Source organism: Haliotis cracherodii, unplaced genomic scaffold (assembly GCF_022045235.1).
Source record: "Haliotis cracherodii isolate W230 unplaced genomic scaffold, xgHalCrac1.p SCAF_11, whole genome shotgun sequence".
NCBI classification, from domain to species: Eukaryota; Metazoa; Mollusca; class Gastropoda; order Lepetellida; family Haliotidae; genus Haliotis; species Haliotis cracherodii.
The window spans coordinates 43,833,930-43,859,106 of NW_027266266.1; the positions used below are offsets into that span (position 1 = coordinate 43,833,930).

Genomic DNA, 25,177 nt, shown 5'->3' on the forward strand with positions numbered 1-25,177 from the left:
TCGCCTTTTACGGCAAGCATGGGTTGCTGAAGACCTATTCTACACCCGATCTTCACTGGTCAACTTGCTTTCAAGCAATTCTGCAGAAGAGTATGCCCAAAGCAGGATCAGACATGGCCTCTTATCCTGAGACTAGTGAGTGGCTACTGTTGAACACCACCTGGGCATAACCCATTCTACAGAAGAGTATGTCCAAAGCAGGATCAGACATGGCCACTAATCCTGAGACTAGTGAGTGACTACTGTTGAACATCACCTGGGCATAACCCATTCTACAGAAGAGTATGCCCAAAGCAGGATCAGACATGGCCTCTTATCCTGAGCCTAGTGAGTGACTACTGTTGAACATCACTTGGGCATAACCCATTCTACAGAACAGTATGCCCAAAGCAGGATCAGACATGGCCACTAATCCTGAGACTAGTGAGTGACTACTGTTGAACATCACGTGCACATAAGCCATTCTCCAGAAGAGTAGTGAGTTTGGCTTAACCATGTTTTGAGCAGTATTTCAGTGACCTAACTGCGTGGCAGCTTGTTGTGGGAGGAAAGTGATGCAGGTCCTTGATGTTGGCGAAGCTATGCTGCTGACAAAATCAGTGTGAATCTGGAATTTGAACCCATGATCATACAGGTTTATGGCATACCAAAGGAATTCAACTCTGATTGTACAGCAAATTGTGGCACCTTCGGTGACTGGGCCATCTGCGCCCCTGAGACTGGTGACAATCCAGGACAACTTGCACTCATATTCTTCCAAATTCAATTTATGTCACACAAACTTCTAGTCTGAAATAAACCGTGGCCTTGCTTGATTTAACCCATCATGTCCAGCTGTACAGCCATTAGCCTTATTCTACATAAGCAATGACTGGTTCTTTGCTACAGAAATGTAGCGAACTTATTTTCAAAGTTTTTATTTCCAAACCACTCACTCATTTTGCATGTACATTGATGTATTGATGTTGGATTTTTGTGTCATTTTCCATTTATTTTGATTATTTAACCTGAAAGAGTAAATCAAAATTACAAGTATTTTGTAATAGTTCCCAACACTACCAAGGTGTCAGCAATGAATTGGGGGAGAAAATGAAACAATGTTACATATTGCAGTTTCGGGGTTGTGAAAAGCTGCAGATGATGCAGATGACAGCGGATCCTGGCCATGCTAAGGGAAGCAACTGTCAACAGCGAATATCAGGGTCAACAGTGTCCCCAAAACTCTGAATAATACAGTCCATGTGTCGAACAGGAACACACATATCAACCTGTTCACACAGCTGTCTCGTCTCCAGCATGGCTGTATCAGGCCAGGTCTTCACCCTGCTATTCGTGTTATTCCACTCGATATAGTTGGTGTGTTTTCTCAGAGTATACACATGGGGTTTTCACTCACTGAGTCATTTCCTTATAATGTAAGCATTTCAAACAACGTGAGGGAGTTGCTTTAACGTCACTCTGTCCAACTGCTGACTTCCACATCAATGTTATAACACTCCTACCTTATATACAATGGTGAATTCTTACTTAACATACTGAAGATCGTGCAAACATAACTTCAATTAAAGTATTTTAGTTATATCACAGCCTGTTGGCTTTGGGAAAAAGCTCGAGTAAGGTCTTAGTCCTTGGTGAAACCATAAGCACAAGTGTGGATCAGACAAACCTAGAAACATCAGTGCAAATACTGGATTTGAACCCCCAGTCACAGGTTTGTGTCTCATCTAAATTGTAGCAACTACATGTCACATAATGCCACACAAATTAGTTTTCTTTTTATACATATTCCTATTTCAATCAGAGAGTTCAGTGGAAGTAATGATCGATGGCTTCATGAAACTTACCTTCTGGTCCTTGATGTGCTTACTGGTACAATGAATGAACATTTATTTGTTCTTCATGTTTCTAAGTCCTATCATTGTCTTGTACCACAGGAATTGTACACAAGATGATGTGTTGTTTAAGCTATACATGTAGATCCTATCAATTCAAACAGACTAGCTATGTAGAATAAATGTAATGTAAAAAATCAAATTTTCTTACATGTGAGTACAGCGTTAGAATATGGCACTAGTCTAGGGCTGGGACGGGTAGTTTGGGTACTCGGGTCGGGTGGTTCCTGAGTAGGACCCGGATACCCACAGTACTACCCGGACCCGTGGTTAGTCACGTGGTATATTGTTTAATGGCAACAATAATCTAGAACTTCAATGGTTACACTATAAGTGACTAGTGTTAGAATTTCCTTCTGACTATACACCAATTCCTTCTGACTTTATATGTTTGAATAGAGATAAAACTTCAGTCAACTTCAATGTATGCATGGCTAGTTCGTTTTCTATGAGTATCTAAATATATCATGCCAGGGTAACGGTCAAACGGCTACGGTCAGACCCGTATAGGGTCGGGTAATAGTGGGGTGGGTACCCGGGTAGTAAATTTGGACTCGTCCCAACCCTACACTAGTCCTGTAGTCCTTGCCAAACTGCCCAATGGTTAAGGTGTCATAAGGACAAGTAGAAATTTGCCATTTTAAAAGACTTTGCTATATGTTATCATTATAAGGACTTGTGGACTTAAAATTTCTACCGCTGGAGTACCTCTGATAGCTTTCATAACCAATTCTAAAGTCTTCCCCTTGGAACTCGTGTGTCAAAAAGGGCTATTATCATACGGCATCATTTGTGTAATTAGTTTGTTTGTTTGTTTGTTGTTTAACACAGCACTAACCAAACTTTCAGCTTTATGACAGCGGTCTGTAAATAATCAAGTCTGGACCAGACAATCCAGCGATTGACATCATGAGCATCGATCTACGCAATTTGGATACGATGACATGCATAAACCAAGTCAGCAAGCCTGACCACCCGATCCCGTTAGTTGCCTCTTACGACAAAGATAGTCACCACTTATTCAGCATGGGTTGCTGAAGACTTATTCTAACCCGGATCTTCAGAGGTCTATCTTTTGTGTTAAGACATTATCTTTTTCTAATGACATATGCCAAAGGTATACTTTTTCCATCAGAAAATGATGATCATAGAACTCATTCAGTCCCATAAACACATCAAGTCTTTACAGCAAATTGCACATCAACAATGTTTGGCAGTGATGGTGTGATCAAAATGTCCAATAAATGGATTCAATGGCCCAAAAATACATATTCCCTTACAACTAGTTCCATTCACACAGCAAGGAGAAAATGTAGATCCTTTTACAAGGCAGTTAGTCTGTCCAATGATAGTATCACAGCACAAGAATCAATACAGGTTCTTTCTACATTGGAACAAGTCGTTGGGGAAATACTTTTTATCTGCTAGGAAGCTGAGAATGTACCAGAAAGACTGATTCCTGTGGGAAATGTTATGACAGGAACAAGTATTACTTCAATAGGCTAGAAACACTGTGCTCAGCATAAATGTAGTGCCTTGTCCCACAGGACGTGGGTGTATTGATGAATTATAGATGGCTAGTGTAAGGAAAATACCCACTGGACAAATTATCAAAGACAGCCAGACAGAACATAAAGTAACTTTCCAAAGGATTTCATGTTAAGTGATCATAAATAAAATGTGGGGTGCTGAACTCTAGTCGACAAAAATATACCAAACTCAAATTAGATGCTACACAACCTAGGGACTTGACATGCTGAGAAATGGGCACTGATGCATTCTAACTGTGTTGGTGTTAACAATTACAGGTTCTTTTCACATTGCAAACAACATGACCAATTACCACACATAGATATTCTTTAGACGTAATGGAGATAGATGTTCCAAGGCTCAAGAACGAACACAAGCATTACAGCTTTATCACAGGGTGCTGCAGTGTGTGTTCAGGGCTTGAGTAGGCATATCACTGGTTGATCATGACCATGAAGTCACCATGCACTGTCCTCACTAGGCAGCCATTGTGGCCACCCAATCCCCATGACAAGCATCATGTACTGACAGAGTCCTGGGCAATACTTACCCATAGCTTTCCCAGGTCTGTGAGGTGACTCCTGTACTTCATGGAATCAATAATGACCTGCAAATATAACATGAACACTCTGAACAATCTTCATGTATCTGTATCATCATCATCATCATCATCATCATCATCATCATCATCAGGGGTGGTGAGGTAGCCTAGTGGTTAAAGCGCTCACTCGTCACTGAAGTTCCGGGCTCCATTTCCCACATGCACACAATGTGTGAAGCCCATTTCTGGTGTCCCCCTCTGCGATAATGCTGGAATATTGCTGAAAGGGGCGCAAAACCATACTCACCACAGCCACCACATTCACTTTATCACTTACTCCTTATCATCATCTCAAAACATTTCAGCATCAACAAGCATAATCATAATATAAAACATCATTGCTTAGTTTGTTGTTTAACGCCACACTCAGCAATGTTCCAGCTATAAGACGGCGGTCTGTAAATAATCAAGTCTGGACCAGACAATCCAGCCATTGATATGATGAGCATCGATCCATGCAATTGGGATCGATGACATGCATCAACAAAGTCAGCGAGCATGACCACCCGATCCTGTTAGTCGTCTTCTTATGACAAGCATAGTCACCTTTTACGGCAAGCATGGGTTGCTGAAGACCTATTCTACCCCGGATCTTCACGGGTTTCATTGTATCCTATTACATTTATACAAGCAACCAAATGGTTTTGAGCCAGTTGTAATAAGATACAAGTATGGAATAAGCATCATTATCATCAATGAGCTGTTTCATGAACCTTCAACTCAAGAAATCTTTATTACAACCAGACAACTTGTGCTCTAGTGTAGTTAAATATATAAACGTGCCTGTATCATGTGAACATCAAGTTCTGAAAACCACCAATGACAAACACATGGGAGTAAATGAAAAAACTCCTCTGTGAATGTGACCCTACTTTGCCATGTGAATGATATTTAACCCAATACTTGACCCAGTACGGAACAATGGCTTGCCCACTTCTGCAAACATTTAAATGAACACTCTCTTTCTATAACACCATGTCTTCATCACTATACTGGATACCTACCAAGCTTATATTACACTAAAGGAAGGCACCAACTACACATGGAGATATAAATGAACACTCTCTTTCTATAACACCATGTCTTCATCACTATACTGGATACCTACCAAGCTTATATTACACTATAGGAAGCCACCAACTACACTTGGAGATATAAATGAACACTCTCTTTCTATAACACCATGTCTTCATCACTATACTGGATACCTACCAAGCTTATATTACACTAAAGGAAGGCACCAACTACACATGGAGATATAAATGAACACTCTCTTTCTATAACACCATGTCTTCATCACTATACTGGATACCTACCAAGCTTATTGTCATTATTGTCATTTCAAGAAGGCTAGATAATGATAAGTTGAAATATCTTTAAAGTTAGCCCCTTCGCCCTTTCAGTGGGATTGATAATATTGTCAACATCATGTTTTCTATGCCCTTCTGGCATATATTTTAACTGTGCCATTATGACTGTTACAATGTCTATCAGACGCGGTGCAATATGCCGGATACAGCTATATTTAAGCCCTCACATGGAGATCTGTTAATAATCACCAAGTCAGGGCCAGCAAATTAGTGGTTGATAGCATGAACAATTCACATGCACATTGCATCCACACAATCATCATTTGAATCTTGCGACAGACTTGGGGGTACTGGGACAGACTTGGGGGTACTGGGTCAGACTTGGGGGTACTGGGTCAGACTTGGGGGTACTGGGACAGACTTGGGGGTACTGGGACAGGCTTGGGGGTACTGGGTCAGGCTTGGGGGTACTGGGTCAGACTTGGGGTACTGGGAAAGGCTTGTGGATACTGGGAACCTATTCTGGACAGGCTTGGGGCCACTGGAAACCTATTCTGTAAAACATTGTGTTGTGTTCAAGTAGGGATAGCTACAAAGTGCAATTAGGACAAGTGCAATTAGGTTTACACAAGTCCTTCGGACTAGATTCAAGAAAAACAGATTTCTAACGCAGCCTGGGAGCCTTATGGTAGATGGGACCTTTTCTGCCTCTGCAACCCAATGGTGTGATATCACACAGGATCCTACAGCCACCATAGGAGTGCAAAGAAACACTGACACATCATTATTCTTCTTTGTAAATACAATACCACAAGTATTGTTCCAGTGCCCTTTTATTTGAATCATCAAACCTTCAAATCAAATTTCCAAATTTCCCTCCAAGTGACCGTGGCCCTTTAAGTATTGACCACCATCATCCTCTACAGCTCAGTCCAGGCCTGCACATGTCACTGTACAGTGGCAGCTGAGTGGTTCAAGTTGGCCATGTTAGGAAGTGCGTGGTACATCACATCTATTCCTGCTCGACTATTTCCTGGTAGAGAACACTCCACCAACAGACACGTGGAGCCAAGGTTTGTTGTCTCAATCTGACCTTCAACATCCTTCACTTTTCAATGAACAGATAAAACTCTTCATCCCTGTTGGGTACGGGGAGGAGAGGGCACAGTTTGGGCAGGCTTCATACATGGATGTGCATCATGAGTGAGTGAGAGAGTTGGGGTGTAAAACAATTTTTGAATGTTTTTTTTCACCTAAATAACAGTACATTTACTTAGATTTAAGAGGATTTACGCCAAAATGAAAGCAAGTCACAGATATTGCCATTTGATGAAACCAACTGATACTAGTGATGACAAAAGAGCCAAGGATAAGGTGATCCTGACACAGCAAAGGGAAGCAACTCTGCACATTGAGTTGGAACACCTAGGCCCAAAGAAGTGGACATTTACCAGTTTGGTGAATCCAACCGGAACGGGGGATGACGGCCCTAAGATCGTAAGTGGGATGAAACTTGGAACCAACTACAAGCAGATCCTGACACAGCAAAGGGAAGCAAGCAGTGTTGACACTGTGATGTCAAAGAAGATGATGTCAATAATGTCTCAGATGATGTCACAGTTGATATTGTGAACATGTCCACACAGTGCTCTCTTCAGAAGAACTGCATCTTCTCTCCACCTATTTTATCAATTATCGATACCAACGAGATATTTAAAAAACTCTGATCAGTATTCATTCATTTCCCATGCTCACACTCAGAAAATACAACAACTTCTAACACTTGTTACATACAATCAGTATGACACACTACATATATTAATAAATCTAGGACACTTTGCTCCTGCAATGTATTGATTATATGTAAACCTTTGGAGTTGTGAGAGTGAATAGAGCATCAGGCTGTATTATCAATTTTGCAGCATATCACAGTGAGAGACTCAAGAGCTGGCTCCACTCATATCCCAGTGGGGAAACGTATCTGGCCTACTGCATCCCGAGTGAACCTCCCAGCCAATGATCTCACCATCCAGGTCATTATAGCCCATATACCCTGCCAGTACTAAGGCATAACACCTGCACTTTGTTTACTTCCATAATCCTATATCAGCTGTGTCACAAGCCGTTACTTACTCATGGGGCTGTGTCAAAAGATGAATCAGGATCAGATTAACATTGTTTTCATACAGTCAAAGATGCTAATGATGATGTCAACAATGTTCAAGGTGGCCTGCAAATTGTCACAATCCAGTGGTTGATAGCATGAGCAACCATCCATGTTGTCAAGGTACCGTGACACACCATCAGCTGGGACACACATTGTAATTGCCTGTTGTTTTACACAACAGCGATTATTCCAGATACATCATGGCACCCTGCAAATACTTGAGTCTTGGCCAGACAAACTAGTGGTTGATATTAAGAGCAAACAAACTTGACCACCTGATCCAATTTAGTCTCCTCTTACGACAATCAATAGAGTTCTGAGGGACCTATTCTTACCAGTTATATCGTGGCGTGTCAGCTTAATGTGGGAGGAAAGCCCGAAGTGATGCAGGTCTCAGACGTTTAACACTTCGGTGAAACCCATGAGCATGGGTATGGTGCTGACAAACCTAGAAACATAATTGGGGCGAACCGGGATTCGAACCCACATTCATAGGTTTCTGGCAAGGGACGCAACAGGGCTAAGAAGTGTGAAAACAATTCAGCAGGCTTAAGGTTAACAAAGTCACCAAACATGACAACCTGATGCATTAAGTCTCCTCTTTCAGCAAGCATAGGTTGCTGGGAGCCCATATGTTTACCCGGAATCCCAATGGATTGACTAGTGACTGGTGAAAGAACAGAATTTGCAGTTAACAGACATACACAGTAATTGTTTTTCAGGTCCTCTGGATCTAGACATGTCCTATCCCCTGAGTTGACTGCATACACATCAATATCCTAAATTACATCTGTTTCCTTTGTGATGACCCCTGTCTGAAGCTTCACGTGGAGAGCCCAGCCTTTCGTTACTTGTCAATGAGAAGAGCTTGACCCTGACTGGATAGGGAACCAGAAGGTGCTTGAACTATATGAGGCCCAGCAATACTTTCTGCTGTCCTCCTTTTGGTGGGTCATATATTTGTTATTAGGATGTCCAAACCTAAGTGGTACCTACAATAGGATGGCAATGTCTGAGTGGTACCTACAATAGGATGGCCATGTCTGAGTGGTACCTACAATAGGATGGTCATGTCTAAGTGGTACCTACAATAGGATGGCAATGTCTGAGTGGTACCTACAATAGGATGGTCATGTCTGGGTGGTACCTACAATAGGATGGCCATGTCTGGGTGGTACCTACAATTGGATGGCAATGTCTGAGTGGTACTTACAATAGGATGGCCATGTCTGAGTGGTACCTACAATAGGATGGCCATGTCTGGGTGGTACCTACAATAGGATGGCCATGTCTGGGTGGTACTTATAATAGCATATCCAAGCTTCAGTGGTACTTACAATAGGATGGCCATGTCTGAGTGGTACTTACAAAAGGATGGCAATGTCTGAGTGGTACCTACAAAAGGATGGCCATGTCTGAGTGGTACCTACAATAGGATGGCAATGTCTGAGTGGTACCTACAATAGGATGGCCATGTCTGAGTGGTACCTACAATAGGATGGCCATGTCTGAGTGGTACCTACAATTGGATGGCCATGTCTGAGTGGTACTTACAATAGGATGGCCAGGTCTGAGTGGTACCTACAATAGGATGGCCATGTCTGGGTGGTACCTACAATAGGATGGCCATGTCTGGGTGGTACTTATAATAGCATATCCAAGCTTCAGTGGTACTTACAATAGGATGGCCATGTCTGAGTGGTACCTACAAAAGGATGGCCATGTCTGAGTGGTACCTACAAAAGGATGGCCATGTCTGAGTGGTACCTACAAAAGGATGGCCATGTCTGAGTGGTACCTACAATAGGATGGCAATGTCTGAGTGGTACCTACAATAGGATGGCCATGTCTGAGTGGTACCTACAATAGGATGGCCATGTCTGAGTGGTACCTACAATAGGATGGCCATGTCTGAGTGGTACCTACAATAGGATGACCATGTCTGAGTGGTACCTACAATAGGATGGCCATGTCTGAGTGGTACCTACAATAGGATGACCATGTCTGAGTGGTACCTACAATAGGATGGCAATGTCTGAGTGGTACCTATAATAGGATGGTCATGTCTGAGTGGTACCTACAATAGGATGGCCATGTCTGAGTGGTACCTACAATAGGATGGTCATGTCTGAGCGGTACATATATAAGGATGGTCATGTCTGAGCGGTACTTACAATAGCATGTCCAAGCTTACGTTGTACTTACAATAGCATGTCCAAGCTTAAGCGATACTTACAATAGGGGTCCATGACAAAGTACGCTGACAGTGGGGTGTTTATGACTAAGTGGCACTTATATATGTGTGGAGAAATACTTACATTAGGGTGTCCATCTCGAAGTATCTTGTGGAGAACGTGGAGAAACTTCCAGCACACGATGGGGTTGCCCTGGACAGGCAGCTTGGTGGCAACGGTCCAGAACATCCCTCCGCCATTGTCTTGGAAGGTACCAAGGATTGTGTCTTGTACAAGTTAAGGGCATTATTCACAGTAGACAAAAAAAGTATGTATGATCACATATTTATCTTCCATGCATTTAATGGAGATATCAAATGATTTCTGACACCAGATGGCCATAATTTCCAAACAAACATATAAAATGAAAGAAATCTTTGCAACTCAGTAAACGATCTATTATGTGTCATTTGCTTGGAGTTTAAAGATGATTGTTCTTGTACAGAACTCCTGTAATGGATGTTACACATACCCCCCAGTGTACTGAAACATAACCTGTTCCAGTACAAGACCGGTACACCCTGCTAATGACACCACAGAAAACCCCTGATCTTGTAACATGAAATGGGCATTGTCAGCAGGAGAGTGCTGGTCTGATTCTGTACATACTCAATCCCCAACCGAATGGGGGTGTTCTCACAACATATCCTCAAAAGCCCAACATTCTTCCTTGACATTATGGTATGGAACCTTATGATGTCATGAAGGTGAGATGAAACATGGTTAAACACACGTTCAAGATTATGCATGTGTGTGCGTGCATGCACTTGTACTTGTCTGGGCGTATGTCATTATGACTCCTATGAACCAAGACTCTGACATCAGGTAATGCAGCAGCAATATTGACAATGAAGTCTTCGTCTCCTCTACTTATCATCCCTGATTATATCCTCCTCCGGTGTTGATCAGTTCCTGGCCATACCATCCCCTCAGGGTCTAACTGCCATCAAATCAACAGACTTTCACCAGACTCAACACCATCTTGGGTTCTTCGCCCAAATCATTATTTTCCCATTTCCTATTAAAATCAGCTTTAATTGGCAATGAGGTAGTAACAAGTGGTGACTGATCATATCATGTGACCATATTGGTGCAGCGTGGACCAATCGGAGAAACATGGAGCGACAGCCAGTCAATAACATCAATACAGACTGCAGACAGATTTGACAATTGACCAAACTAATGTAAACCGACAATTTTCCAATTTACATGCAATTACTTTGAATACCCATCCTCATAGCAATGGATCTACTAGAATCATATCATGATGTTTTAAATGCATAGTGTGCGCAAGCAACTCAAATTCACTACCATGTATGTAGAAGTATGGTTTTACACTCGTTTTAGCAATAATCTAACAATATCAGTGTGTGTGTGTGTGTGTGTGTGTGTGTGTGTGTGTGTGTGTGTGTGTGTGTGTGTGTGTGTGTGTGTGTGTGTGTGTGTGTGTGGTGGGGGGACGACTGCTTTACACATTGTACCCATGTTGGGAGTCCAACCCGGGTCTTCAGCGTGACGAGTGAATGCTTTAACCACTAGACTACTGGATCTTTTTGGGGGTCCTCAAAATTCAGCTTATCTATGGTCATATACGGTATGCAATGGTGATTTATTTTGCTTATTTTACGCAAATACATAGCTAACATGGAGCTCTGGTTGTTGTTCCAAAATCTGATGCAGTTACACACATCACCACTAATTATTTGCTAGTTCTTTAACACGGCAATCAGCAACAATCAGCCATATCAAGATGACCTGGACCAGACAAACCAGTGATTGATGTTATGAGCTCTATCCCATGCCTACTTATATATGTGTGGAGATATTTACACTCAATCAACCAAGTCAATGAGTACCACCTGATCCATTAAGCCAACTCTTACAAGCACACGTTGCTGAACACCAAGGTTACCTTGCATTGGCCAAAGGGGTCATCATTGCCAAGATTAGAAACAAAACAGAAAAAACACACTGGCTACTTCGTAAACTCACTTACTCTAAATAAATCAAAGGAACTAACAATAAATCTAGCTACTTGTTCAAATACAATCTGACTTTTTGTTCCTACCAAATAACATGCTCCTTTTGTGTCTCATTTTGCATTATACATGACCCCAGGATACAACTCTCGTATCCTGTATCTTGATGCAAATGAAATTTGGCAAATTGTTACAAGGCTATCTGCAATGTTTTGATAGGATTAAAGGATATCATCAAATGATACATATTACCTATTTTCTGTGTTCCAGTATGCAGAATAAAAAATACATAACAAGTTTTCTTACTATTTGTATCACAAATGATGTTTCCCTACACATAGATTAACAAAACAGCGGAAATGTGGAAGTGTTATTTCCTTACACTGTTATCCATGGTAACAAAATGGCTGTGACTGACCATGCTGAGAAAGAATTACATTATTATGTAGAAAAGTTGAATCTGCATGTGTAATCGGTGTCAAACACTGTCAAACACATTAGCTCCCAATATATTGCAACAATATAGTAATTACTGCAAGACACTGATTTTACCAATACACAGACCTATGATTTGAGAATCCCATATAAAACTTGTAACCATATTAGTCATGACAGTATGTCATCTTGCAACCAGACAACAGACTACACACACAGGGAATGTAGACATCTCACAAGACCATTCTGCACAGACAGGTTGATAAGTTTATTACTGGGGCTCCAATACAGTCTATAAGGTCGTAATGAAGTGTCTCAGAATAGACCAGATTGGATAATCATTGAAACTGGGGGTGGAAGGCAAACAGGAAACCACGAGGTCACTATGTTTCCGTGGCGATAGACATGTCAGGGGACTCTCCAGTTACAAGAATAAACAATCAGGAGGAATTCAATCAAATACATATCCATACTCAAGTTCTTAGATTCACCATCATAATAAATCAGCTGTTTAAAGCGACATAAAATTCAGCAAGAAAGTCAAAATTCCTGGCTGCCAATCCAGACTCGCATACTTTAACAGGCCTAGGACAATCAGAGCACTAACATCACTTTGTGGAATGGGGCCTCGGCCATAACATCAATGTTGAAAGTGACTGGCATTTATTACAATCCATAGATTCAAATACTGTAGAAGTAGAACCCAAGAATGCCCGGACCTGTAATTTCTAACACCATCATAGTTTGGGGAGATATATTTCACTTAAACAAATTAGATTTCAATAGTTCTAATTTTTGTAATATATATGTCTAACTTAAATTTTGCAAAATTAATAAATAGAAATAATTTAGTATTGAGAAATATGCTCATTTAGGACACACCCCTTTTAAAAGTGTTGAACTTCAATTTGAAATCTCCAAAAGCAACAGGTAACATAAGCATGATAAGAATATCCTCATTCGAAAAAATTCTGTTAAAAAATGTAGTTTGTCATTTGTGATTAAACACAACATGCACAAGGCAGTCTTCTATCCACAAAGTGATCTTACCATATTGATATTTGACATTTGAAGCAGTCCAAGAACAATTTGTGGAACAGGGCACTGTTTAGTAATCTAACTTTTGGCCTCCCTCAGCCTGTGTTTTCCTAAATAATTTGTAAAACAAGACAAAAAGTGGTCTGGTCTTTCCAGAAAAAAATATGAAAACATTATTGAAAAGATTCCAAGCATATGAAAAATCCTATGTAACCCACCAAGATTTTGAGAAAAAAAATTACCTGGCTGATTAAACTTAGACGTAGTCATATTAAATTGGTATTAAAATAACTGAGTTAATTCCATGACTAGCTTTCATATATAAATTTCACTACATGCCCATGGAAGTCGAATCGTGAAAACTGGTGTCACTGTTGATACTACTGAGAGTTCCAATCTAAGAGCAAAGACATAAAATCTCCAAATGGTGATTGTTTCCTTCCTGGATATCAACTTCCCAGAAATTGATACCCTTCCTTTGTCAAAAAGTGTCAATAATCATAGGTGCTGTCATTATTATTGGCAACATTACTTTCATATTGGTGAAATCACAGAATTATTGTCAGTTTGAGACCTTGGTACTGACGACAATATCTCACATCTAGAAATAAGCCCTGCATGTTAAACTAATGCTTCTTCGTTGTGTTCAAAGGAACCAATACGGATGATTTTCGAAGTACATGTGAAAAAATATTATTCATATCTGTTACGAAAATAACTCCAGTCTAGTTATCGTGGGGACAATTTATAGTTTGTTGCATGGCGTGAACAAGAGAAACTCAGTCGTCCATGGTTCTTCAGATTTCCTTTCATACACTGATGTCTGATATCCCACAACTGATGTCATCAATTCTGTACAGTACTGTCTTCAGGAATCAATAATTCATGATCATCTTGTGGGTGTCGCTGTTGTTCATAACAGTAACAACATCAGCAAATTTCCTTTTCTGTCGAAGGCAGCTATATCTAATAGTAATGTTCAAGTAATAGGTGCTATTATGCAGTAATATAATAAACAATTACTGTGTTCCACGTGTTAACCGCCAAAGTGACTGAAATTGGCACTGGTCCTACAGTCCTTGCCAAACTGCTCAATAGTTAAGATATCATAAGGACTAGTAGATATTTGAAATATTTAAGATATGTTATCATCATAAGGACTAGTGAACTAAAACTGGTAGTTCCTATCGCTGCATCAGCTCCAATAAGCAAATTCTGACGAACTTTTAGGTGAGGTGAAGGTGACGTAAAATTGGGTTTAACATTGTGTCCAAGATTATTGCACGTGTATGTGAGTGGCTGCTTGTACTTGTCTGGACTAATGATGATTTTATAGTGCTAGCCCACTGAAGGTCAGACGAAACATGGTTAAACGTAGGGTTCAAGATTATGCATGTGTGCATACACATGTACTAGTCTGTACTGCTAGCCTACATAGTTACCATGCCGAAGTTTAACATGGATACCCCACTCAGATGCAGTTCATCGACTACGAGTCGACCAGTCCTTGTTTTATTCCCATAATGCCAAGTGCCAGGCATGGTAACAACAAGTACCATCTTTCAACAATGCAGCAGGGGATTAAACTACCAACCTTCCGCTCTCCAGGCAGACTCTCCATCTACTTGACCAGATAATGGGGGCGGTTCTGAAGCAGCGAGACAAGTTGATTGTTCCGAACTATCCAGACAGACTGCACACAAAGCTGAGAAGCTTTTCGGATCTCTGACACTCATGACAACAACCAGGAATCTCTATTTACCAAATTGTCTGTGACTTTTCCCTGGGCCAAAGCGACCATTTACTAATCAGTCAGTATCAACGCGGTCAAGGTACAATTTTAGCCAGTATTGACAAGTTTATTCTATGACTCACCACAAATTACTGGTATCATGAGTGAAGGAACCAATGCCTAACCACAAACTTGTGCCAAGATGATAATGGTTAAACTTACTCTATAAAATATTGATCCTTTGTTTCCATCTGGTTATCAGCAATGTTATGTCTACCATGTCATCACTTGTGTTTTGCAGGCAGTGATACATTCCTGATGTCTTGGAAACACAAGTTTGTCTGGAATTACAGTAGTTGTCTTTTCAATCGTTCTGATTTTAAGGATTCAACATCATCACATCCAGCTGAATGTGATTAGAAATCTCATCAAAATCAAATTATGTTTGTTTGTTTTTTTGTTTAACTATGAACTCTAAACAATATGGCAATATGATGCAATCCTGTAAATAATGGAGTCTGGACCTGTCTGGACCACACAAATCAGTGAGTGATGCTATGAGCATCACAATATGTCGTCAGGGTACAATGAGACCCAATCTGCCAAATCGCTGGGCTTGACTGCTCGAACCATATAGTTGCCCCATACAACAAGCTATAAGGTTGCTCTGCCTGGGACCTATTCTTAAATCGTTGGGGTACAATGACACCTAATCTGCCAAATCACTGGGCCTGACTGCTCGAACCATGTAGTTGCCCCATACAACAAGCTATAAGGTTGCTCTGCCCGGGACCTATTCTTAAATCGTTGGGGTACAATGACACCTAATCTGCCAAATCGCTGGGCCTGACTGCTCGAACCATGTAGTTGCCCCATACAACAAGCTATAAGGTTGCTCTGCCCGGGACCTATTCTTAAATCGTTGGGGTACAATGACACCTAATCTGCCAAATCGCTGGGCCTGACTGCTCGAACCATGTAGTTGCCCCATACAACAAGCTATCAGGTTGCTCTGCCCGGGACCTATTCTTAAATCGTTGGGGTACAATAACAAAATATCTGCCAAATCACTGGGCCTGACTGCTCGAGCCATATAGTTGCCCCATACAACAAGCTATAAGGTTGCTCTGCCCGGGACCTATTCTTAAATCGTTGGGGTACAATAACAAAATATCTGCCAAAATCGCTAGGCCTGACTGCTCGAGCCATACAGTTGCCCCATACAACAAGCTATAAGGTTGCTCTGCCCGTGACCTATTCTTAAATCATTGGGGTACAGTGACACCTAATCTGCCAAATCACTGGGCCTGACTGTTTGAGCCATACAGTTGCCCCATGCAACAAGCTATAAGGTTGCTCTGCCCGGGACCTATTCTTAAATCGTTGGGGTACAGTGACACCCAATCTGACAAATCGCTAGGCCTGACTGTTTGAGCCATGTTATCACCTTGTTCGACAAACAAAGGTTGCTGGAGTCCTTAAATTCTAACCCGGAATCCCAACACTGTTACAGGGGCAAAGAAACTAATAAATCATTATCCTGATACCCCGGTAATGAAATAGCAATTCTGTTGCTATAATAGCCTTTTTTATAACATTTGTTTTGTTTGTTTGTTTGTTGTTTAACGCCGCATTCAGCAATATTCCAGTCATATATGACGGTGGTCTCTAAATAATTGAATCTGGACCAGACATTATAGTGATTGACATCATGAGCATTGATCCATGCAATTGGGATATGATGACATGCATCAACCAAGTCAGCATGCCAGACCACCCAATCCCGTTCATCACCTCTTACGACAAGCACAGTTGTCCTATACAGCAAGCATGGGTTGCTGAAGGCCTATTCTACCCTGGATCTTCACAGGTCATAACATCTGTGTTTAATTGAAATACAGGAATTGACTGATTCATGCGGCTTTATGCTACATGCTGTCGCCCTGTAAATAATCAAGTGTGGGACAGGCATTGAACACATGGTTGACTGAACCAAGCCAGACCATCAGGACATCGCACCATCTGATCCTCATTATACCAGCAATGTATACTAGGGATCTATTCTACCCTGGAATCCCAGAATCAAGTACAATATAGACCTCATATATTTACCTGCCCCCATGAATATCTAGGTTAGAATTGGTCTTCAGCAACCCATGCTTGTTATAAGAGGCAACTCATGTAATGCTTGTCGTAAGAGGTGACTAACTGGATCAGATAGTCAGAATCGCTGACTTGGTTGATGCATGTCATTGTATGCTCATGATCTCAATCACTAGATTGTCTGGTCCAGACTTTACTATTTATAGTCCACCATCAAATAAGTGTAATATTGCCAGTGCAGCGTTCAACAACAAACAAACAACATAATTTTATTATTGTTGTATGAACATCATGAACTGCATAAATCTTTCGCTACAATTTTCATATTGCAATTATCATGACTTGTTTTGATTTTAAATGGATTTGTTTGGGGCCGCAGCAGTGAGAAGACTCCTAAAACCAACAAACACAAATACAAATCCACAACAAACCAACACAGCAGTAAAGGTTTTTTTCATTTAAAAAATCCTCTGATTTTTTCTACCTGAACTGATATCATAAAATCATATTTCAACACATATTTATTTCATTCATTTTTCAACATGATGATGAGACAAGATCTCTGATGGACTGGTCAATCACATCAATTTCATTAAGACAATCAATTCTGATGGCATTTCCTCCTAATGGATGGGTCACTTATCCTGACCAAGTATAGAATATCACACCAAGAGCCTGTGAAGCCTCCACATGTCATGCTCAGTCCAAGTAATTCTATCAAAACAAATTAAGAGATTAATCGGCTGTGGTCTCACACTGTCCAAGCTGCTGTGTGTGAACATGTGAGTCCAGTGCAGACACTGACCAACATGTTGGTGGACACGGCTAATGGAGATAGATGTGTCCAGAGGGACATCAGCCACTGCAGTTTAACATTAAATGGCTGCCTTCACCACATGGTGTCCAGTACAAGCAGTGATCGCAACTGGGATTCCATGCCCAAAATTGACCCAAGTCTCGAGCCAAAACTTTTCATTTGGCACCATTTTCAGTAGATTTTTCCGTTTTCTGAGGAAAACCTTTTGATCCTCCTGGCCCGACATTTTTTGTTATTGTTGTCCAGACTATTACTAAGTGAGTTTACTAGAATGGAGCAACATTTTACTAGACCTGGGCTTCCAGCTAGTGGCTAACATTGCAGACTGTAATACATGGACTAGAACCAGCTGAATGTTCTTGATAGGATGTTCATTTACTAGACTCAGGCTTCGAGTGTCTGAATTGCATATATTCAAGGCCATAAAACATAAATATACATTTTCAAAACTGCAAGGTGTCGTTATGGTTATTGAGCATTTGGACTTTCTGGTCACTGATATCCAATAAAAATAACCCCCACAAATTTGAAAACACAAACAATAAGTTAGAGGAAACGTTTAGTGGTATTTTCTTTCTACAAGTTATATGTCTTCTCATCTGCTCCGAGACAGACATGATTCCCTCGGGAAAACTTCAAACTTACACATCCTCTCCATCTGGAGAACAGGATGCAGAAAATAACTACGGTACAGTAGAACCCTTAAACTGCAGTTTCGTCTGTCAAATATTATATATTTATAAATAATGAATATCATATTGTTGTCAAATACCACATTTCTCAAATTTGGGATTGAGAATAAAATTGGTAATTAAAACATAGATAAATTCAGTGATTGACACAGCCACTAGTCCATTAGTCTGAGACTAGTGAAAATATAGCTGGGTAAGTTCCTTTCTCCTCAAATCTAATTACATAAGCTGCTATTTCGAAATGACCAGTGGACTACTTAGATATGACCAATGGGATCTATCCCTACAATCTGCGACAAACAAACTTCTTCCATGCACATTCTTCAAGTACACAAGCACAAGATCTATGACCAAGTTGGATTCTTCTATAAACCTGTACCTGCTGGTTACTGAGAAACTTCTGGTTGACAAACAACAGAATTCAGAAGGATACTTCGAACATGCTTTTCTTTGACAGGTGTTTCTTGACTGTTGATAGCCTTGTTGATTGCCACAGCCTGGAAAATAAAATGCACGGATTAAATGCCACATTTAACCAAAATGAAAATATCTGGAAAGTAATACACAAAATGTCTGAAAATAATCCAGTCTGGACCAGGCAATCCAGTGGTTGATAGTATGAGCAACAAATCACCATGTTATCAACACAAAGAGCCAGATTACACATTTTATGAACCACATTCTCATTTTTTTCAGCTCTTTTCAGAATGGATGTTTTCATATATCGTTGAACAACAAATAAATAAGATATAAAATATGTAAAGGGTAAATAAATTTATCTGTTCGGCATACATGTTCAGTATACATCAGTATTCTAACTTTAGGGGGGGTCCTTAAGTGTACTTGAAGTCATTTCCTATAGTAATTGGCCCCTTAAACAAATGCTAAATCTGTAACTTTTAACATTAGGTCTATGACAAGGATGTTGTCACGCATAATTTAAACACTGCACGCGATACAGGTTAAATATTTTAGATGCTAATTCTTCCATAGCATGTACTGATGGTTTTCAAGCACAATTGACAACAGACTATATTTCTACAAAATGCTGGTTGGTTGTCATTCTCATAAAATTGTGTGGGGTGGGCATTACTGTAGTCAAGCATTATTCTTCGGGTAATGTTCATTTGTGAAAATATAACTTCCTGAGTGATCAAGTTCAGCAATAATCTGTATTACATTATTGTCCTCCACGTCACACAAACTCGAAGTACTTATAATATATGGGGGAGAATGTAAATATTGTTCCTTTAAAATCAGTGTTTTGTCTTTGGCTCATGAAATAAAATAAACAGTGTGACATTAGAAGGATCAATTACTTCTCCAGTCACAGCAATCTAGTTCAGTTGTAAGACAGCTGTTGGTTTTCAACAGCAGAACACAGGCGAGAAGACTGAACATCCACAAAATTAAAAAGAGTACCAGAAACAAAATCAAACTAGATTCAACACGGGCTGTCTGAAAATGAGTCATCAATCTCAGTGAAATCCTAGGTTGTCATTAAGTCATAGATTGTAATATTTCTGTTTTTTTAGTACAGGGCCCACTTGCACAAAAGGATCTTAGTGCTAAGACAATTGTAAACCTATGTTAAAGTATGGGAGTTAAGATCATCTTAGCGCTAAGATTGCTTTGTGCAAGTGGGCCCTGGACTCAGATACTGGGGTCGGGTGGGTCCTGAGTAGGATCTGGATACCCACAGGATAACACAGATCCATGGTTAGTTACATGATTTATTGCTTAACGACATTAATAACTAAACTCTACAAGTAGCTAATGTTTGCATTTATTTCTGATTATGTATGCATTCCTTCTCCTTGAGTTTTTTGTTTGTTTGTTCAACTTTGTTGTTTCACGTCGCACTCTTCAATATTCCAGCTATATGACGCTATATGCGCAAAGTGCTTCATGGTAAATTTGCTCACATGAGGCACTGTCTTCATCAGCTGATGAACGTCAACAAATACAACTTCAATCCGTATATTGACAGATACATATAGCAAACTATATCAACGTGGAGAGTCGTGACATCGTGACGTCATCCGTCCCTAACATTCCATTTGGAGTGGCATCCCTTGGTTTTACAAACGTTAGAAAATGGCGGCTATAGAAATGTCATTCACTTGAAATGAGTTCTCAGAAAAAGTTAGCGTTGGAAAGAAATCCAGACCTGGCTGATGCTGAAAATGGATTGATATTAACGTTCTGTGAACTTTTGGTGTGTTTTTGAATCATGACAGTGTGGAGCTCAGTGATTTCTTTTGGTAAGTCTAGCATTCTCTGTTACAGCTTCGAATGGACGCTTCATTTTGACATAAATGATCTGTCTGGCCTCAAAGCCCGCATCATTCATAGCCTGAATTGATGTCGTCAGTTGTCCCTTTAGTATTTCTGTAGATGTCCGCTCGATTGACAACGTAATCACGTGACATACTGATGTTCATCGGGAAATGAACGACAATCAGCTTGGTAGTGTTCATCTAGGCGAGGTCACCCACTACTGTCAATATTAAGCGGTGGGATAGCCTTGTGGTTAAAGTGTTTGTTTGTCACGCTGAAGTCCCCGAGTTCAATTCCCCACAGGAGTACAATGTGTAAAGCCGATATCTGGTGTCCCCTGCTACTAAAAGCAGCGTAAAACTCACTCACTCATAAAATATGTCCTCTCAGCACGTTGAGAGCATTATCTAGAGTAGCAGTTGTGAAACACCGACCAGCTGTCTTCCTTGTTGGTCCATGGCAATGACAGAGTGGTGTGTTTAACATGTGGGTCAGCCCCCTGCTCCTCAATGAAGCAAGTGACACAGGGAGTCTGGTATTTCGTGAGTAATACCCCACTCCTGTACAATGCGGCCCTGGAATTTCACATTCTAAAACACTCACCCGATCCAAACTCAAGGAGCAATTGTTTCAGTGTTACCAGCAGCTTGTATTGTCAGTCACACTGACTGTAACACGGGTCTATACCAGTTGGACAGTGGAACATTAAGCTCTTGTCAAATCATGAGCAACTGGTCATGTTTATGTAATGAGCAACAAGAATTTGTTTTGTTTTTTTGTTGTTTAACGCTGCAGTTTGCAATATTCCAGCTATATGACGGCGGTCAGCCGTCTGTAAGTAATCAAGTTTGGATAAGACAATCCAGTGATTGACATCATGATCATTAATCCACGCAATTGGGATACGATAACATGCATCAACCCAGTCAGCGAGCCTGACCACCTGATCCCGTTACTCGCCTCTTATGACAAGCATAGCCGCCTTCTATGGCAAGCATGTATGAAATGGCTCTAAAATAACTGATTGATAATGAACATTCTAAACTGTTTTTATGAAAATGACACTGTGTACTTGGTGCATGACAAATATTGTAAATCATGTAAATGTAAATGTTAAATCAAAATCACAATTTACCCTTGCTGATCACTTGAAAATAGATCAACATCTGTCTGGACATACATTAGATAATCTCACCCTAGTGTCTTTTGATATCAAATATATCAACACGAGTTGATAAAAGTGCAAAAACTATGAGAACTATGTCAGAGAAATCACTTGTATATATTGATTACAGAAGTTGGATCAACTTGAACCTTCGGGGCTTATTGATCTACTTACAGAATCAACAGATTGGAGTGACTTCTCGTTACATAACATAGTCTCTAGTAGGCAATATGACACCCACATTATTACAGCAGCTTATAAATAATTCATTGGTTGATCTGATGACCATCATGCAAGCACACTGCCAAGTACAGATAGTCCTGGAATGCACCACACAACACAGACACTGTGGCCACCTGATTCAGTCAAGCCATCAAGTACAACAAGTACAGTGTTAAAATAGCGCAATAGTCTAGGAAGAACTGGTTCCTGATAGCATAGGGATCAGGTTTTCCATCAAACAAGTTTTCTCCACTGCATCCCATCCTTGTCTGTGGTTATCATCCTAGTTTTCTTCCATCAAAGACCCCTTATCCATGGAATGTATCAAATCACTGTTTCCCAAGTAAGAACTCAACTCTAATTAACCTAACCAGTTAATCTGCCTAACAATAATTAGCCATGCCAGCCCTCTATTTCGGGATAATACGGATCCAAAGGGACCAAATTGTGCGCTTACCACCCATGTTTTATCAGACTGTTGCTCAATTAAAAGACTTGGATGACTACAAATATGTTTCAACAAGGTTATTGTTTTACTTTACTGTCATGACTGGAACATGGCTCTGAAGATATTTACATTGTTTTATCATCTTTATTTCATAATTAATTCACACCTCTGTAAAATAATATGGGCTCCAAAAATATTGCCTTGGCCAACCACAGATCTAATAGCAGGAGCCAGGTGGCTCCCTAGAAATAAACCTAGCTATGAGGCCAACACATTATACCTAAACCATAGGCCCGCAAGCATCGGCTGACATACTTGCTATTTCTAACAAGGAAGTGTAGCTTGTTCGTTAGAGTTACAACATTGATCCATGCTACAAATAGATACTGTCCCAATAAATATAGCCATGCATGCATCTAATGAAGATACAGTAACTTCTGGAGACCACACATCCCATCTGCTATCACACCTACAGCTATATTCCGGTATGTAACATCAACAATATTATTTCACCCTTCCCCATGTTCACGCTGAATGATGATCACAGGCCATAAATAAAAATCTGTTCCAAGAAACCTGACGCAGTTTATGAAGGTGGGAAGAAAGGGATTTGGGAGCAAATTTTCAGGGTTGTGTGTTGCTTGAAGCATGAAGGCACTATTTATTGTGGCCATTTGTCAGCTGATTGGCAACATCCTCACTGTTTCACCACACTTTTTCATATCATATTACAAGTTTGTGAGGTGAGGTGAGGTGAAATTGGGTTTGTCGCGTCCAAGATTATTGCACTTAAATAGCGACGTGCATGCACGTGTGTGTTAGTGTGGCTGCTTGTACTAGTCCGGAATGATGCCGATTTATAGTGCTAGCTCACTGAGATACCATGCCGCAGTTTAACATGAATACCCCACTCAGACACAGCATACTGACTCTGAGCCGACCAGTCCTTGTTATAGCCCCTTATTGCCGAGCGCCAGGCAGGGTAACAACAAGTACCATCTTTTAACGTCTTTTGATATGACGTGGCCAGGGAACGAAACCCCGGGTTCTTCCACTCTCCAGGCGAACGCTCTACCATTAGACCACGGAGGCGGTATTACAAGTTTGTTGTTTATTTTGTTTATTTTTTAATGTCACACTCAGCAACATACCAGCTACATGATAGCAGTCTGTAAATAATAGAGGCTGGACCAGACAATCAGGTGATTGATATCATGAGCATCGATGTACACAATTGGTGAGGTGAGTTGAGGTGAAATGGGGCTTAACGTCGTTTCAAGATTACTGCACTGACTGATGCCGATTTATAATGCTAGCCCACTGAAATACCATGCCACAGTTTACCATGAATACCCCACTCAGACATAATATACTGACTCTGAGCCGACCAGTCGTTGTTTTAGCCCCTTAATGCTGAGCACCAGACAGGGTAACAACAAGTACCATCTTTAACGTCTTTTAGTATGACGCAGCCAGGATCGAACCCCGGACCTTCTGCTCTCCGGGCAGACGCTCTACAACTAGACCACAGAGGATACGATGACATGCATCAAACAAGTCACCGAGCCTGACCACCCAATCCCGTTAGTCTAGTCGCCTCTTTTGAAAGCATAGTCGCTATTTACGGCAAGCATGGGCTTCTACCCCGGATCTCGACAAGACCCCGGGTCTATTACAAGTTACATTCCAGAATAGACCACAAGTACGTAACATGAAGAGATAGTTCCAGATTGACCTGTTGGCCCACCTGGTTGCATCTAGTGTTACAGTTGGCCTGTCACAACCTGGCCTATCCTCATACATAGTGTTCGCTCATGTGTCAAACTATTCCGCCTAGACAAACCAGACATCCTTCCTGTAAAACATTGATCACTTCATCTGCAAACTAATTTATTCTCAAGAACCAGCACCATACCCATGCTCATGGGTTTCATCAAAGTGGTAAACGTCTGAGACCTGCATCACTTCAGACTTGCCTTCCACAACTAGCTGACACGCCGTGATATAACTTGAATACTGTTCAAATCTGTGTTACACCCGACTCACTCAACTCATTTCCTGTACGAAATAAAGAGATAACAACCAAATCAGATTCTTTCTTCCTTAATCAGATTCTTTCTTCCTTTTTCAGTCCATATTGAAAACTGTATCTTTACCAGTGAGTGATCTCATTTTACCATTGTTAAAACCACTGACAGCAATACCCCAGCTACATCACTGAGGCCTATAGGGAGTCAAACAGTCAAGCGACCAGTTCTTAGAGTAACACCGATAGAAAATAACATTTTTCGTCCACCATTCCACATGTATAATGACAACATATAGAAAAACCTTTAAAAATGGCAAATGTCTACTTGTCCTTATGATACCTTGTCCAAAGAAGCCATGCTTGCCTGTCATAAGAAGTGACTAATGGGATCAGGTGATCAGGCTCACTGACATGCTTGATGCATGTCATCGTATACCAATTGCGTGGATCGATACTCATGATGTCAATACAGACTCTGGTCTGGTCCAGACTCGATTATTTAC

The 25,177-nt window shown here is 40.7% G+C and overlaps 1 protein-coding gene across 1 annotated transcript in view; it reads right to left on the reverse strand.

Annotated features, from left to right (window-relative positions):
- LOC139456532 (huntingtin-interacting protein 1-like) overlaps positions 1-25,177 on the reverse strand; it is a 69,306-nt gene that overhangs the window by 38,157 nt on the left and 5,972 nt on the right. Inside the window, exons 2-4 of the mRNA XM_071238301.1 lie at positions 18,964-19,027; positions 9,819-9,961; positions 3,973-4,029 (exon numbers count right to left, since the gene is read on the reverse strand). Coding sequence (XP_071094402.1) covers positions 3,973-4,029; positions 9,819-9,961; positions 18,964-19,027 — 264 coding nt within the window. The remainder of the gene's footprint in view (positions 1-3,972; positions 4,030-9,818; positions 9,962-18,963; positions 19,028-25,177) is intronic.